This window comes from Salminus brasiliensis, chromosome 15 (assembly GCF_030463535.1).
Source record: "Salminus brasiliensis chromosome 15, fSalBra1.hap2, whole genome shotgun sequence".
Lineage (NCBI taxonomy): Eukaryota > Metazoa > Chordata > Actinopteri > Characiformes > Bryconidae > Salminus > Salminus brasiliensis.
Window position 1 is genome coordinate 29,807,630 of NC_132892.1, and position 12,248 is coordinate 29,819,877.

Genomic DNA, 12,248 nt, shown 5'->3' on the forward strand with positions numbered 1-12,248 from the left:
AATGATCTGATCATCCCAGTGTCAGCTTTTTAACTGCTGTGTTGCAGCATTGCATCTACACCACTTGCATCTGTCACCCCTGCTGATACATCGCACTCTGTGATCTCCACAGCTTAATTTTCTCTCCCCCTTTGTTTTGCTCCAGATCGTCTCCATGCTCTTCACATCCATAGCCAAGCTCACACCTGAGGTAAGAGCTCGGCTTTATGTCAGAATCACTCTCAATTGTAATTCATGAAGAAATAAACTAACTAACGTGCCTTCCTCCTTTCCACCTATTTGTGTGTGTGTGTGTGTGTGTGTGTGTGTGTGTGTGTGTGTGTGTGTGTGTGTGTGTGTGTGTTCATTAGGCGGCGAATCCTTTCTTTAAGCTGTTGACCATGCTGATGGAGTTTGCTGCAGGTCCTCCTGGAATGCCCTCGTTCGCCTCCTACATCCTGCAGAGGATCTGGGAGGTAAAAGATAAAACAGCAGATTTGTTCATTTAATAATTAGACACTTGACTCCACACGTTAAGCTGCACAGCTTAATGCGCTTGCAGGACATCAGCGAGCATCATGCTGAGTGATGGTGGAGATACAGAAAGCCATCCTACCCACACAGAGAGAACGAGGACAGTTTTGCTCTCTCGGATGGGTTCCAACGCTTAGACAGCTGGGCGCTTAGACAGCTGGGCCACTCAGAAGCCTCTCAGAGTCATTCTTAAACACTTAATGCATGAATGTAACTGGAGGCTTAGGTAACTGCACGGATTCCTAGACTTTACTTTTCAGTGTCTCCTTTGTCTCCGTTTGCGTCGGCTAGCTAACATTTACTTCACCTTGAGTTTACCTCGTTCTCTCTCTCTCTCTCTCTCTCTCTCTCTCTCTCTCCCCTGTAGGTGATAGAGTATAACCCGTCTCAGTGTTTGGACTGGCTGGCTGTTCAGACTCCACGTAACAAACTGGCTCATAGCTGGGTTCTGCAGAACATGGAGAACTGGGTGGAGCGATTTCTACTGGCACACAACTACCCCCGCGTCCGCACCTGTAATTACACACAGACACACACACACCAAATGTTTCGTTGTGTCGTTTGTTTTAAACTCAATCTGCTTTTATGATGAAGATGAAAACACACACACAGTTCTATAATTAACTATTTGTCTCTCTCTCTCTCTGTCTCTCTCTCCTCAGCGGCTGCGTATCTCCTGGTTTCCCTGATTCCTAGTAACTCTTTTCGGCAGATGTTTCGCTCCACTCGTTCTCTCCACATCCCCACACGGGACCTCCCTCTCAGTCCTGACACTACGGTGGTCCTGCACCAGGTCTGATCTGACGCTCTCTACTACTCTACTAACAGCTTTGATTTGATTTGCCTTAGACCTTTTTCAGACACTGGTTTGCTTACAAAACCACACCCAAAAAGTAAATCACCTAATTTATTGAAGTGCCCACTCTTCCCTGTCTAGAGAGCAAAAGGTGCCCACTGCCACCAGCTTTATTTATTAATGCTGCTTTATTGAGATTAGCCTGAGAATTGAGAATGCGAGGTTATGAATATTTAAAAATTGTATTGATGATTATTAATTGTTATTCTGCAGACTTTATTAAGAGTGTTTGTTTATTTTTCCATCCTTCGCCAGGTTTACAACCTCCTGCTGGGCCTGCTGGGCCGGGCTAAGCTCTATGTGGACGTTGCTGTGCATGGCACCACCAAACTGGTCCAGTACTTCAGCTTCATGACCTACTGTCTGATCTCCAAGACTGAGAAGCTGATGTTCTCTGGATACTTCATGGACCTGTGGAACCTCTTTCAGGTGGGGAGGGGGAGGGGCACAGTGCAAAGCAGTGTTTAGATATATTAGCGGATTTATTTTTGGTTAGAATTTAATTGAAGGTAAAATTTTATGGGATTAAAGTAATATTAGATGTGCTGAGACGGATCTCGCCACTTGTTAATTTTTTTTTTATGTGTATATTAGACTAGCTAGCTAATGGTCTAATAGGCCATGCTGATAGGTGCTAAGCTCAGATCCATATTTGGGCCTCCAATACATATATATTTTTACTAGGTACTGTAATTTTACTGTGTTTTTTCATTTGTGTTTATTTACATTTTCTATCACTTCTGTAATGTAATTACTAATCATTTCCTCTTTTTAATCCCTCTGCCCAGCCCAAACTCTCAGAGCCGGCGATCGCCACCAATCACAACAAGCAGGCGCTCCTGTCCTTCTGGTATAACGTGTGCGTGGACTGCAGCGAGAACGTGCGCCTGATCGTACAGAATCCTGTGGTGACCAAAAACATTGCCTTCAACTACATCCTGGCTGACCATGATGACCAGGAAGTGGTTTTGTTTAACCGGGGGATGCTGCCGGCCTATTATGGAATCCTGCGCATGTGCTGTGAGCAGTCGGCTGCGTTCACCCGCCAGCTGGCCTCGCACCAGAATATCCAGTGGGCCTTTAAAAACCTCACGCCACACGCCAGCCAGTACCCAGGGGTAAATGCACACTCACACCCACACTAGCTGTAAGGTATTGGAAAAGCAGGTCCAGTTCTTTTGTGGGTTTTGCTAGACAGTAGATCTGAACTTCAGCAGCTATCCAGATATTTACACCCACAATTGTTTGTATTGGCCAGGTGTAGCCTGTAAGATTGACTGGTTAAGCGTTTAATAACCCTGACTGAATGTCTAGCCTGGGTTAGACCAGACAGAGCTGTTGCACAAACATTGAGCATTACCAATACAGTGTGAGCTCACCACTCAAGCATGGTGGAGGTAGTGTCATGGCTTATTGTATTGGCTTGTAGGTCAGTTTGCATGTTCCAGCCGTTTGTTTAAAGCTCTGTATCTGTTTCTGCAGGCAGTGGAGGAGTTATTCAACCTGATGCAGCTGTTCGTGGCTCAAAGGCCAGATATGAGGGAGGAGGAGCTGGAGGACATTAAGCAATTCAAAAAGACCACAATCAGCTGCTACTTACGCTGCCTGGACGGACGGTCCTGCTGGACTACTCTTATCAGGTACTCGGACGCCCAAACCCAAACATTCCTTAAAGGCCAGCTCTCTAATCTCCGGCAGTCTGGTAAAGCATGTTTTCCTCTCGCGCTCTCTCAGTGCCTTCCGTGTGTTACTGGAGAATGATGAGGACAGGCTGTTGGTGGTCTTTAACAGAGGGCTGATCCTGATGACTGAGGTGAGTGTTGTGAAGATGTGGAGAATTTCAGCTCTTCCAGATACTAGCAGCAATACTCTTTGGTGCACCCTCTTATTCCTTTTCTCTCCATATACCACCTTTCCTCCCTCTTTTTTTTTTTTGTAGTCGTTTAACACCCTGCACATGATGTACCATGAGGCCACAGCATGTCATGTAACCGGTGACCTGGTGGAGCTGCTGTCCATTTTCCTTTCCGTCTTGAAGGCAACTAGACCCTACCTGCAGCGCAAAGGTACAGTGTTACCCCAAATGCACAACACATGCTTCATTAACTAACAATAATAATAATAATAATAATAATAATAATAAAAAAAAAAAAAAATATATATATATATATATATATATATATATTTTTTTTTTTTTATTATTATTATTATTATTATTATCTCCTCATGGAGTCTAGTATTATTTAGAGATCTCCTCAGATCAACACCTGGTTTGGTGGTAAATCAGGGCTTATTGATGGTAAATCAGGTGAGCTGCTGCTGCTGCTGTTGCTGGTGATGGAGTTGAACACATCCTCCACGCTGTGCTGGCTGGACTGGGGGGCATCCAGGAGAAACCTGGAGGAACCAAGCTCTGTTCTTTAGACTAGCTCACCGACAAGATCTCACTACTTCCTTCAGAATGAGAAGCTCTTGTTTCTCCTTTTTACAGCATTCATGTTCACCTGCATCTGTTCTGATCTGAGCTTCTACAGTAAAGACTCTCTCACTGCTGAGAGACGTGCTTTAGAATGATGGGGTTAGGTGCCTGAACCTCTGCACAAGGTGCTACATTAGCGTTAATGAAATGTACAGACTTGTCAAAAGTGCTGTATTTTCTATACACTGTATTTTCACATGTAGAAGGTCCTACATTCCACATAATGAGCTACATCTATCACAAAAATATTCCATTCTGCAATAATAGTGAATCTTCAACAGTATAATGGATGTGATGATGGTACAATTGGTTATTATATTTATTAAATTATTTACTTTTGGCATTTGTATGTAATTGTTTTTCCTCTCTTTTTTCTGTAGATGTAAAGCAGGCTCTGATCCAGTGGCAGGAGAGGATTGATTTTGCACACAAACTGCTGACACTCCTAAACTCCTACAGTCCTCCAGAGCTACGCAACGCCTGCTTGGGTAAAATTTTTTACATGAATTTCTATAAATGCACAAACACACACGTGTGTGGCAAGTGTTAAGAAGTGGACAGTGACTGAAGGAGGTCTGTTAAGCTGTATATCCATTTATATTCCTAACTGTATTGAGGTTAAGTGATGTTCAGTGTGCCTCTCGCTCTCGCTTTCTTCTCTTATTCAGATGTGCTTAAGGAGCTGGTGCTGCTGAGTCCACACGACTTCCTGCACACACTCGTGCCCTTCCTGCAGCACAACCACTGCACATATCACCATAGCAACATCCCCAGTAAGTCTCTCTCTCCCTCTCTCACAGTTACCACAGTGGTGCGTCCCAAGTCATTTCACTGTAAGAAATGATTACAGTGGCTGTATCCCAATTTTGTACTAATTACTAACACCATTTTTATGTAGTAAAGGGAAAAGTGTGAAAGTTAGGTATACTCAAATACCCATGATACACACTCAGAACCAGTGGGTTTTTGAGTGTGGTAGCAATGGGCACTATTATCCCGCAAAGCAATGCGGAACTTGCAGCTAAGTATGTTTGCATAGCAATGCTTTATCACGTCCTGTCAGTAGAAAACTGGTTAGTGTGCTAATATGTAGTGTACTAACCTGCCAAACCCTCACTCGCACTGTTAGGGTTAGTATATAAAAGTATTAGCATGTACTACACAATTGGGATGCAGCCATCGCTGTCTTATTAAAATTCCATGTAAAATGACCTGTGTTCACTCCCTCACCCTCTCCAGTGTCGTTCGGACCCTATCTGCCCTGTAGAGAGAACATCAAGCTGATGGGGGGGAAGAACAATATTCGTCCACCCCGACCTGAACTCAACATGTGCCTCCTGCCTTCCATGGTGGAAACCAGCAAGGTGTGTTTGAGAGACTCTGCTCTGCTTGTGATCTCATTGGCCAATTCTAGCAGCAACCTTCAGCATCAGTGTACGGTTACAGTTACTGACTTCTGGCCTCAGCATCAGCCCCCCCGCTACACCATTTCTTAATAGTGAACCCTTCCCAGTGCAGCTGTGGCACTGATAGGGTAGTAGCATGATGGTGTGTGGGGTCACGCATGGTGGGCCCTCTCTGTTGATGAACAGCTAGCAGAAAGTGCACATGTACGGTAGCTGTTATAGCTGATAAAGTGGCCGTGAGTGTAGGTTTAGGGTAACTGATGAGACACATAACATCATTGATTTCCTCCTTTCATTGATTTTCTCTCTCTCTCTCTCCCTCTCTCTCTCCCTCTCCCTCTCCCTCTCCCTCTCCCTCTCCCCCTCCTTCTCACTCCCCCCTGCAGGGTAAAGACGAGGTGTATGACAGGATGTTAATGGACTACTTCTTGTCCTATCATCAGTTCATCCACCTGCTGTGTAGAGTGGCCATCAACTGTGAGAAGTTTACAGAGACTCTGGTCAAGCTCAGTAAGTGGAATATCAATATAAGAACCTTACACTATATGTCCAAATATTTGTGGACACCACTTTTAATAAATGCGTTCATCTACTTTATATTGCACCCGATGTGCAAATGCACATACACAGCTTGTCTAGTACCTGCAGAGAACTGCTAATAGTATAGGACTCTCTGCAACAGATAAACATGAACCTATTGGCACCATGCTGCCTAATACCAGGCGTGGGCTAGAGGGGTATAAAGCCCCCCAGTATTGAGCTGTGGAGCAGTGGAACTAACTGTGTTCTCTAGAATGATGGATGGTGGAGCTCCATCCAGTACTCTTGTAATACTTGAGTTGGGGAGTTGGGGATGATGAGGTGGGGTGGTGATCATCCACCATCCTGACCTCACTAATGTTGCTCTTGTCGCTGAATGTGATCAAATCCTCACAGCAGTGCTCCTCCAGAATCTAGTAGAAAGCCTTGTTCTCTGGGCAGTAGAGACAGTTACTCCAACAAAAGCAGGAGAAACTCTGTTTAATAGCCTTGATTTCAAAAGAAACAATGAAGAAGTTGGTGTCCCAATACTTTTGTCCATATATATAGTGTATTTGAATATCATTCTATCTGATGTAGTATTTTTATTTAAATTATGGACTATATAAAAATAATTCCGACTCAATTCAGTTTGTGTGCGTTTGTGTTCTAACTGTGTTACCTGTGCACAGGTGTGTTAATGGCGTATGAAGGTTTGCCGCTGCACCTTGCTTTATTTCCTAAACTGTGGACGGAGCTGAGTCAGTCTCAGGTAAGGGAGCGCACTCGGTGTTCTGACTGTATATGAGAACACTTGAGGCTTTTACACACTGGGCAGGATTTATTCAGCATCTGCTCCTTAAAATAGTATCAGATCAGGTGTATGGTCACGTCACAGGAACACAGGTGTAAAGGTGAGGGAAGAAGTGTAGGTGCTATGTCCCCAGCAGTACATAGATACGCAAGCTGTTGGGCCATTGAAAAACTGCGGGTTCTTGTAAAGTATGGACAGACTGGACTTGTCCGTCAACTCTGTTATGATTGCACTGTTCAAACCATTTAAACCAGTAACAGAGATGACCTCTTCCATTATTTTTCCTTCAAATCTGCATGCTGACCTTAAACTGGTTATCAAAGGACACGTCTACAATCAGAATTTTATGGATTTTCAACACAAAATTGATTAAAAATTTGGGGATTCAGGGTATAAGACACTGGCGGAATAAGATGCGGTCACTATGATCACTAGTTCCAATCCCGGTCATGCTGAGGCCCAAAGAGAGCACAATTGGACCTTGCTCTCTCCATGGTGGATAGGTGGCACTTTCTCTCTACATTTGTGTTGCGGTCAGTGTGTAACAGCCTTTATATCCACTTGTGACTTAAGTATTATGTCTATCTCTCGCGCTCTCTCTCTCTCACACTCGCGCATGCTCTCTCTCTCTCTGTGTTCAGTCCTCGCTGGCGAAGACGTGTGTGAAGTTGCTGTGTGAGGACCCTGCCTTTGGAGAATATATTAAGTGTATTCTGATGGATGAAAGGACGTTCCTCAACAATAACGTAGCCTACTCATTCCTCACCTGCTTCTTGCACAAGGTACACACACACGTGCACACACACACGCGCCTGTGTATTTAGAGGTTTCTACAGTTGAGCTTAAATAAGCCTGTCTCTCTGTATGCATTTGCAGGTCCAGCCACAGGTCCTGTCCGGGCCGAGCTGTGCTAACCTGATCAGTGTTCTGGTCACTAACCTGCTGAACGAGTATCACTCCCTACAGCCTGAATCGGCCAATCAGAGCGCAGAGATCAGCAAGACCAGCAGCTTACTCAACGCAGTCAGTAACATTCACACACACTTTCTTCTTTCTTAGTCCAGTAGTCTATCAGTAGTCCTGTCATTTTATTGATTTTATGGTATTTTTAAGATCTAACTGCTGTTCAGTACTGGCTAATTATTCAGTAACTACTAGAATTTAATCAGTTTCTACTATATATTATTTATTATCTACTATAGATTATTCAGTATCTACTATAGATTATTTCAGTAACTACTATAGATTATTCAGTATCTACTATAGATTATTCAGTAACCACTATAGATTATTCAGTATCTACTATAGATTATTTCAGTAACTACTATAGATTATTCAGTATCTACTATAGATTATTCAGTATCTACTATAGATTATTTCAGTAACTACTATAGATTATTCAGTATCTACTATAGATTATTTCAGTAACTACTATAGATTATTCAGTATCTACTATAATTTGATCAGTATCTACTATAGATTATTCAGTATCTACTATAATTTGATCAGTATCTACTATAGATTATTCAGTAACCACTATAGATTATTCAGTAACCACTATAATTTGATCAGTATCTACTATAGATTATTCAGTATCTACTATGGATTATTTCAGTAACTACTATAGATTATTCAGTATCTACTATAGATTATTCAGTAACCACTATAGATTATTCAGTATCTACTATAGATTATTCAGTAACCACTATAGATTATTCAGTATCTACTATAATTTGATCAGTATCTACTATAGATTATTCAGTATCTACTATGGATTATTTAGTATCTACTATAGATTATTCAGTAACTACTATAGATTATTCAGTATCTACTATAGATTATTCAGTATCTACTATAGATTATTCAGTAACTACTAAAATTTTATCAGTAACTACTATAGATTATTCAGTATCTACTAGAATTTGATCAGGATCTACTATAGATTATTCAGGATCTACTAGAATTTGATCTGGATCTACTATAGACTATTCAGGATCTACTATAGACTATTTAGGATCTACTATAGATTATTCAGTAACTACTAAAATACTTAGTATCTACCACAGATTATTCAGTAACTTCTAGAATCTGATCAGTATATACTATAGATTATTCAGTAACTACTATAGATTATTCAGTAACTACTAAAATATTTAGTATCTACCATAGATTATCCAGAATGTACTATGATATATAAAGAATCTGTACATTATTTGTTTTTAAACAGGATTTGCGTGCACTGGTGCTGATGTTGACGATACACACTCCTCAGCAGTTGGACCCGGCGCTCGGCCCTGCCCTACAAGAGCTGCTGAGTAAATGTAGAGCATGCTTACAGCATCGCTCTACACACACACTGGACACCAAAGCCAAAGGTACACACACATTCTGGACACACACACACACACACACACACACACACACACACACACACACACACACACAAAGACTGAAGCATCTAAAAACTTCTCCACGTTCCTCTCCTTCCTTTCCTCTCAGCTGAAGAGGAGGGTGCCACACCAGTGAAGCGTCGCCGTGTCAGCAATGACGAAGATCGGCCAGGAGAGGGCAGCAGCGGAACAGTACTAGGGGGCGGGGTCTGCACCACTTCTGCTTCCTCCTCATTGGTGTCCTGCTCAGAGCAGAAGGCGGAGCCCGTGGAGGCCTTAACGCCCAACAGCACATCAGACACAGAAACGCGGGACTCTTCACTGATTGATCCGGGAACGGAGCAGGATCCGCCTTCCCCGGACAGCGGCTCTCCAAAAGAGGAGAAGATGGAGGCTTCGTCTTCGTCGTCTTCATCGTCCTCCTCCTCTTCGTCCTCATTGCCTGAAGTCTTCGGGCGGGCGGAGGACGCCTCGCTGCAGCAGCCCACACCAGGTCTGTCGACGGCCGGAGATGATGAGGAAGGAGGCGAAGGAGAGGAGGAGGCGCTGAAAGAAACGAGGGAGAAGAAAAAGGAGGAGTGTGAGCGAGAGCGAGATGGCGGCTCTAAACCTTGCTCTTCCTCCTCCTCTTCCTCTGTGGACGATCCTGCTGCTGTGCTCCTACTCTCCAGCCTGCAGGACGCCGGAGAGGGGCGGAGCTGCAGCCTGCAGGAGGCGGAGGTGGGTGTATTTGGCCACGGCTCCTCGCAGGCATCGCTGAGTTCTGGCTCACAGCAGCAACCGGACATTCTGGACATGCTGTATCGCACCGCAGAGGCCGCGATCGCCGTGGTTACCAAACTCTCCACCAGCAATGGGAAAGGAGGGTCGCGGGCCTCGTGACATCACTCTGTTGTCTTTCTTTTTTTTCATTTTCACTTTTCCTCAGTCTTCATGTTTTCACCCCTGACCTCCTCTGTCTATTCCAGCGATGTCTGGTCAGCTTCGTCCAGAACAGTTTGCTGATTTCCCCGCTGAAACGCACCTGACTGCTCAGCACTTTAGCAGCCGTCAGGTGCTTTTTAAGAAATAGCTCAACAATACATGCCAATGGTGCTAACAGTGAAAAGCTAGTAACCACCAGTGTGATGTCATTTGCATATTTGATCTGTCCATGCTTGGCTCAAATTCTTTCCATAGTTACTGTTGCTAGGTTGGACAGGCTTTCACAAGTCCCAGCAGTGAGATGTACTAAAAGATGTCCCCACAACATGAAGTACCAATGGTCTGATGTTACTAAAAGCATGACGTCCCAATGGTGGTATGTCCTAAAAGCAGGAGGTCCCAATGGCGATGTGTCCTAAAATCATGACGTCCCAATGGCAGGACGTCCTAAAAGCTTGATGTCTCAATTTTGGGACGTCCTAAGATCTTAACGTTCTAAAAGCTTCGTCCCAAAGGCGGGAATTCCTAAAAGCTTGATGTCCCAATTTCAGGACGTCCTAAAACAGCTTCAACAGCCTGATGTTACACCATTAAAACGTCGCGCTTTAAGGATATAATGCTGTTGGGCTGTCAAGTTTTTAGGAGGTCACACTTTTAGATAGTCCCACCCTTGGCCCGTCAAGCTTTAAGGACGTCATGCTGTTGTGACGTCACGCTTTAAGGACGTCACACCATTGGGGCGTCATGCTGTTGTGACATCACGCTTTTAAGACGTCACACTATTTGGGTCGTCACACTTTCAGGATGTCATGCTGTTGTGACGTCACACCAGACGTCACACCGTTGGGGCCGTTAAGCTTTTAGAAAGTCTTGCCGCCATTACAGCCCAACAGCGGAATGTCCCAAAGGTGTCGTCCTAGAAGCATGACCTCCTGAAAGCTTCACATCCCAAAGTCCCAACATTCTTCAATTGTCCCAACAGCACAGTCCTAAAAACTTGACGTCCCAACAGCAAGAAATGAGCGTCTTTAATTAACCACACATTTTGGCAGAAAGGTTATTGTGCTAAATATAGTGCTACATGACTTTCACTAGTACCCTGTAAAGCTTGTCAAACCTAGCAACAGTTTTTAGGAAAGCGAGAAGTATTTGTGGGCGGAGCATTGATGGGTCAATTGGTGGCTATTCACTTTCCCTCATTATTAGCTATATTAGCATTATTGACTTGAACCGTGTCTTTTAAGCAGGGCGGTCATGAAACTGTATCTGACATTTCTGTGGGGTCTCCCGGTCTGCTCGTCCTGCTGGTCCTGCTGGTCCTGCTTTCTCTCTCTCTCTACACCTTTCTGTTTGTCCGGTTTCTTCTCTGGTCAAAGCTTGACGTTCCTGTTCGTTTTGCAGTGTTGACAGCGGCTGAGGGACTGTGGAACCTGAGGTTGAGCGGTTAGCGCAGGGACATCAACAGCCAGCTGCTGCATCGTTCTAGCTGAACAGAAAAGAAAAGGAAAAATAAAACAATGGAGAAGTAAAGAAACGGCGGAGATTAGCAGCTATAGCACATTTTCTCAAAGGGCAAAAAAACATTTCTCCTATATTTTTTCCTTTTGTTTTTGTTTTGAAGTGGTTTATTTGTTGAGAGGTTGTTGTTTGGAGACGGGAAAAGGTTTACAGAGTTTTAGTCCTTTCTGTTTCTAATTTAATTTGCATTTTTAATCACTATGTATAATTGTCTTCTGTGCCAGTTTTGTACTTATTATCGAGGCGAGGTGGAAAGTTGCCTTGCTGATTTAGTTTTTGTTTTTTTTGTTTTTTTCTTCTGTGGTTGATATCAAAGCTACGTTTACTTGTACATTGAACAGGAAAAAAAAAATAGAACCACGACAAAAACTTGATTCTGTAAAGAATCTCTTAGTTGTTGCCTGGCATTGTAAATGAGAAGATAAAAAAAATCTATATATATATATATGTAAGATATATGTATACAGTATATATCCAATGGTAAGCGTCGTATATACTGTATATGTATACATATATATAAATACTGTGTATATACATATGCTGTATATGTATATAGACTTAATGGTGCTTTATCAGACACAAAAGTATGTGTTGCTTGAATAAAGCACACCTGATGTAACTGTTGGAGCTATATTTTATTTACCAAGATACATTCCATAATCTATCTAATGTCATTCTTGCATTTTCTGTTTTCTTGTTTCAGTTCTTTTTTCCTCTTGATTTATTATTTTAATATAGGATAACTTAATAAAATTTTAATATGATTTAATTATGAACCAAGTCAAACAGCAGACTCGGACTCCTTTGATTTGCCGTATAATTCGTGTTC

General features: G+C 43.0%; 1 protein-coding gene across 1 annotated transcript in view; it reads left to right on the forward strand.

Annotated features, from left to right (window-relative positions):
- The window catches only part of usp34 (ubiquitin specific peptidase 34), a 70,441-nt gene extending 58,403 nt beyond the window's left edge, over positions 1-12,038 (forward strand). Inside the window, exons 62-79 of the mRNA XM_072657812.1 lie at positions 146-190; positions 351-455; positions 881-1,028; positions 1,176-1,306; positions 1,625-1,798; positions 2,158-2,487; positions 2,852-3,009; positions 3,104-3,182; positions 3,309-3,435; positions 4,229-4,336; positions 4,517-4,621; positions 5,088-5,212; positions 5,641-5,764; positions 6,466-6,545; positions 7,229-7,369; positions 7,464-7,610; positions 8,815-8,962; positions 9,087-12,038. Coding sequence (XP_072513913.1) covers positions 146-190; positions 351-455; positions 881-1,028; positions 1,176-1,306; positions 1,625-1,798; positions 2,158-2,487; positions 2,852-3,009; positions 3,104-3,182; positions 3,309-3,435; positions 4,229-4,336; positions 4,517-4,621; positions 5,088-5,212; positions 5,641-5,764; positions 6,466-6,545; positions 7,229-7,369; positions 7,464-7,610; positions 8,815-8,962; positions 9,087-9,859 — 3,048 coding nt within the window. The 3' untranslated portion in view covers positions 9,860-12,038. The remainder of the gene's footprint in view (positions 1-145; positions 191-350; positions 456-880; positions 1,029-1,175; positions 1,307-1,624; positions 1,799-2,157; positions 2,488-2,851; positions 3,010-3,103; positions 3,183-3,308; positions 3,436-4,228; positions 4,337-4,516; positions 4,622-5,087; positions 5,213-5,640; positions 5,765-6,465; positions 6,546-7,228; positions 7,370-7,463; positions 7,611-8,814; positions 8,963-9,086) is intronic.
- Positions 12,039-12,248: the final 210 nt, after the last annotated feature.